Here is a 4,745-nt window from a genome sequence, read left to right on the forward strand (position 1 = left end):
GGAGGATGGTGTCAGTTCCATTGACTTTCATTTATCCGTTTACTTCAAATCCACGCGCTTTACGCTGGGGGACTCTAAACCCTAACCGGTCTGTCCGTGGTGAAGTTCAACACAAAGCCAACCGCGCATATGAAGACATATGCAAGCACAAACAAAACAGTTTTCAAAACTAAGACACATCTCAGGTTTCCTACACAATGCATTCATTCCAGGGCTGATAAATCAAAACAAGATAAGAGGAGTGGCCACACTTTTGAAAAACAATGTAATACTACATTTATGCAGAATGAACAGTAAACAATGCATGAACAGAAAAAAAAATGGAGAGGGTGCTGCAACCAAAGCTTGGAGAACAGTGCTTTAATTGTCGGGTTTCCCCCCAGTCCCAATTAGGTGGTAAATTAGTTTGATTTATCTACAGACTAGTTTTGAAATCTGAAGGTTTCTCAATTAAAAAAACATCTAATTTAAGTGCCTTAATATTTAACAAAAGGAGCACTGTGACCCCTTTTATTTCCCCCACCAAAACAAAACTTGCTGGTTGAGCAACATTTCAACCTTTGATTCAAAACTAATTACAAGCAAAAAAAAATTAAAATCTGATTAAACAAAACACCAATTTCCTTACAGCAGTAAATAAGTGATCTATAACATTTCACTGAAGTAAATGAAACTGCAGTGGGTTGGTTTCAATCAAATAAATGGGTCAAGATGTTTTTATATGTGACTTTTCTGATTTAGAGAAAGAAAATAAGGACTTGGGAGAATTTATTGTGACGATGTAACCAAACGTTYCCTTCCCCTCATGGAATACGTTGCATTAAAAATTGGATCAAAACGTCTAAATCACCCCTGAAGAGCTTTTTTATTTTTTAAATAAAAACGTAAGTTTTAAATATAAAGATTATGCTGAGCTGTACCTCAAAAAGTAACTGGAACCACTTAACACCTTTTGTTTTTATAAACAAAGAAATTTGGCTTTGCATCCAACAGGAACATCTCCCAAAATTTTTAATTGCACTAAACGCGTGGGACAACATGCCACAWGATTCTCAAAATCGTTATCTTTAATTGGGGGAATACATTTTTCTCTGGTGAGTAATTACATTGTCAGCAAACGCTTAAGCCATGAAGGAAAGGCCACTGTTACCCAACTGCAAATTCACAAAATAAAAAGCAAAAACACATCCCTTTTAGCAAGTACTTTTTGTCCTCAATACAGTTGTAACTTTGTTTTCTTTGTTGTCATTTAGTTGTTGCTATCTGTACAAAATATATATTTTTTCCTTCATAAAGTTACACATTGTGGCCTGGCTTTGCCAACATATGAGTGGATGTGAGAGGTGTGTATATGTGTGAGTACAGGTGTGAGTAACATCTCCAAGTCTGTTAATCTTGATGTCTTGTCCTCCTTGTCACCTCAGATAAAGCTCCTGCATTTAACTTGATGCTCAGAGCTCCCAAAAAGCACATTGTTTGTTCTCCACTGCTGCTTGTCGGCGACAAACACAAACTGAAATCTCCAAAAGCCCTCAGAGCTGAGGATCAACAGCACGTCACCCCCTTCTGAGAGAGAGGAATGAAAAAAGGATGCCGGCTAATAATTTTCCGCTTTTATCCGCTGCCTTTGCTAGCTAGCTTTGAGGGTGTCCCGGTGTCCGGCGTCGGGTCATCCCGCGGCCTTGTGCTTGCCCCCGCAGCAGTGGCAGGCCTCGCCGCAGTGGTGGCAGGCGCGCAGGGGCAGGTAGCAGCACATGCAGGGCGCGATGAAGGAGAGCGCCATCAGGGCCAGCCAGCGCAGGCAGAACTGCTCGTCCGACGTGTCGCACGAGCAGGGGTCCGAGTAGTCCCCCTCTGAGTCGGACATACAGTGGTACAGCATGCTCTCGGCGCAAAGCATGCAGCTGACTTTGTAGATGCACTGCTTGATCGGGTCGGGGGCATCCTGGCACTGCCCCCGCCAGTTGTCCTCGTGGTTGAACATCTCGCGACAGTAAATGCAGCGCGAGCGCTCACCGTCCTCTCGTCGCCGGCGGCCCTTCTTGGACTTCAGAAGGGGCGACGGCTGAGTCTTAATGGCCGTGTCCTTGCCCAGCCCCAGCCCCATACCTGTCCCAATGCCCATCCCGGGGCCAGAGTGAGAGTCGCCACCGGGGCCGTCTGGGAAGAGGTACTCAAACTTCTTACTGTCCAGTTTGTTGAAGTGGGTGGGGAAGTCCAAGTCCTCACGGTCGGCATCGAGTCTGCTCATGACCGGATGGCGGTAGTCCTCGTAGCCTCGGATGAACACGTCTTTACGTGGGTTGATGCGAACGATCTCCTCTTCATCAACACGGAAACTGACCCGACGTGTCGACTTCAAGAAAACCAGCAAAGAGGACAAATTTAAAAAGTAGCAATGTAAAAACAAAACAAAACAATTATTTATGTATTTAGTACAAATAAAACTGATTTTAGAAGCAGTAAGAAGTGCACACCTGTGGAGGCAGGTAGCGACGGGTGTCATCAAAGGGCTGGGTGCGCACATAGCAACCCCGGAATGGCTCGGTGGAGACAACATTGCTCAGAGGAGAGAAGGGCTCTTTCATGGGAGTACAGAGTGACGGAGGCTCATCACACACCTGGAGAAAGATATAACCAGGACAATTTGTAAAACAGCACTAATATTCGAAGTCAACACATTTTAGTTTTCCCTTCTTTTTATAAGCTTTAGTTAGTTTGTCTGCTGAGGTCAGAACAGAGAAAACAGTGTGTATTTGCCTACTTGCCAAGCATTTGCAAAGTATGTTTTTATATTATTGTGGTCCACAATGCAGCAACTCAAAGACATTGTGGGCAATGTGGAGATGCATGTTTAGGATTCTAATGATTAATTTACAGACTTTATAGACATTTACAGACATAAACATTGCTAATTAAAAAAGGAGCAAAAACGTAATGTTATGCATATAACTACTTGTTCCCTGAAGGAAAGGAACAAGGTACAACACATCATGTATGGGAAACCACGCCCCTGCATGTCCTGGCTGAAGCCACCTCTAATCACGCCTTTAGGCAGGTGACGTGATGACGACAGATGTCAGGCTCCGCCTACACATATATATACTGTCGCCATCACCGTCACTCCTTAGTTCGGTAACTGCTCTTCACCAAGCCCTGCTGTGCAGCGGTGCCACCATGTGTTGTACCTCGTTCCTTTCCTTCAGGGAACAGTAGTTATATACATAACATTACGTTCCCTTTCAGTCAATACACTCGGTACAACACATCATGTATGGGACATATATAAACGCCCCGCAGAGCAGCACCAAACTTGGGTCATAWTAACATGCTAGTGCAGCACATCAGACCCAGCGGAGAGCACAGTGTGAGCCACCGAGGGGGCTGTCACATCYAAGCGATAAAACTSAACAAATGTGTGCGGTGAAGACCAGCTGGCCGCAGCACAGATGTCACTCACAGGTATCCATTTAAATAGGGCCCAGGATGCTGCTACACCCCTGGTGGAGTGAGCTCTCAAACCAGATGGGACTGGGAGACCCCTGCTGCTGTAAGCTAACGAGATAGCCTCCACAATCCAGTGGGAGAGTCTCTGTCTGGACAGAGCYCTGCCCCTGAGTGGGTTAGCAACACACACAAACWGCTGATCACATGACCTCACATCCTGTGTGCGATCAATGTAAATACGCAGTGCACGTAGAGGACACARAGAATGTAACCTCCTCTGTTCCTCAGATGCAAAAGGGGAGGATAAAAACTAGAAAGCTCAATGGACATGGAGCTGTAGTTAGAAGATATCACCTTAGGGAGATACGCTGAGTTTGGATGCAGAACCATCTTGGAGCCATCAGGTGAAAACTGAATACAGGAGGGATTCACAGTCAGAGCATGGAGATCCCCGACCCGTTTAACAGTTGTTGGTGCAAGAAGCAACACAACCTTATATGAAAGGGACTTCAAATCCACAGACTCCAGGGGCTTAAAGTGGGGGTCATAGAGAGCCTCGAGCACCACAGTAAGATCCCAGGTAGGGATACTGGGTTAAATAACAGGCCGCAGCCTACGGACCCCCTTCAGAAAACGCACTGCTAGAGGATGAGCACCTGGCGTAACTCCATCAAAACCCACATGGCAAGCAGAAATAGCTGCCAAGTAGACTTGATTGTGGAAAAAGCCAGACCTTTATCCAACAGCTCCTGAAGGAATGTTAAAACGTCCACCATGGAGCACTGGAACGGGACAATGTGCCTGACCTCACACCACTGCTCGGAAGTGTGCCACTTGTAGGTATATAAACCTCTAGTGGAGGGCGCTCTCGCGTTCTGGATAGTTGCCACCACTGCCGGGGGAAGGCCYCTGGCTAGCAAGCAGGACCTTTCAGCAGGTAGGTGTGCAGCCTCCACAACTCTGGGTGTGGGTGAAATATCTCCCCCCTTGCCTGAGAGAGGAGATCTAGGCGAAGAGGAAGTTACCAGGGCTGAGCAGCCTTGGCGTACCAAGATTTCGCTGGCCAATGGGGCACCACCAGAATCAGAGACAGACCCTGTCTGCGCACCCTCTCCAGTACAGGCAGTATAATCTCCACTGGGGAAAACCGACACCAACAAAAGCAGTTAAGCTAACTTTAAGAACCTTCCAACAAACAAAGCTAACTAGCAGCAGCTAACTAGCTAGGTTGGAAGAGGTGGGGGTTCTAGCGAGGTGAAGAGCAATAGAACTGAGGAGTGACTGTGATGGCGACAGTA

The 4,745-nt window shown here is 46.3% G+C and overlaps 1 protein-coding gene across 1 annotated transcript in view; it reads right to left on the reverse strand.

The window, feature by feature from the left end:
* Positions 1-246: 246 nt before the first annotated feature.
* Positions 247-4,745, reverse strand: part of spred1 (sprouty related EVH1 domain containing 1) — a 36,618-nt gene continuing 32,119 nt past the window's right edge. Inside the window, exons 5-6 of the mRNA XM_014020948.1 lie at positions 2,478-2,621; positions 247-2,356 (exon numbers count right to left, since the gene is read on the reverse strand). Coding sequence (XP_013876402.1) covers positions 1,670-2,356; positions 2,478-2,621 — 831 coding nt within the window. The 3' untranslated portion in view covers positions 247-1,669. The remainder of the gene's footprint in view (positions 2,357-2,477; positions 2,622-4,745) is intronic.

This window comes from Austrofundulus limnaeus, unplaced genomic scaffold (genome assembly GCF_001266775.1).
Source record: "Austrofundulus limnaeus strain Quisiro unplaced genomic scaffold, Austrofundulus_limnaeus-1.0 Scaffold273, whole genome shotgun sequence".
Classification (NCBI taxonomy): Eukaryota; Metazoa; Chordata; class Actinopteri; order Cyprinodontiformes; family Rivulidae; genus Austrofundulus; species Austrofundulus limnaeus.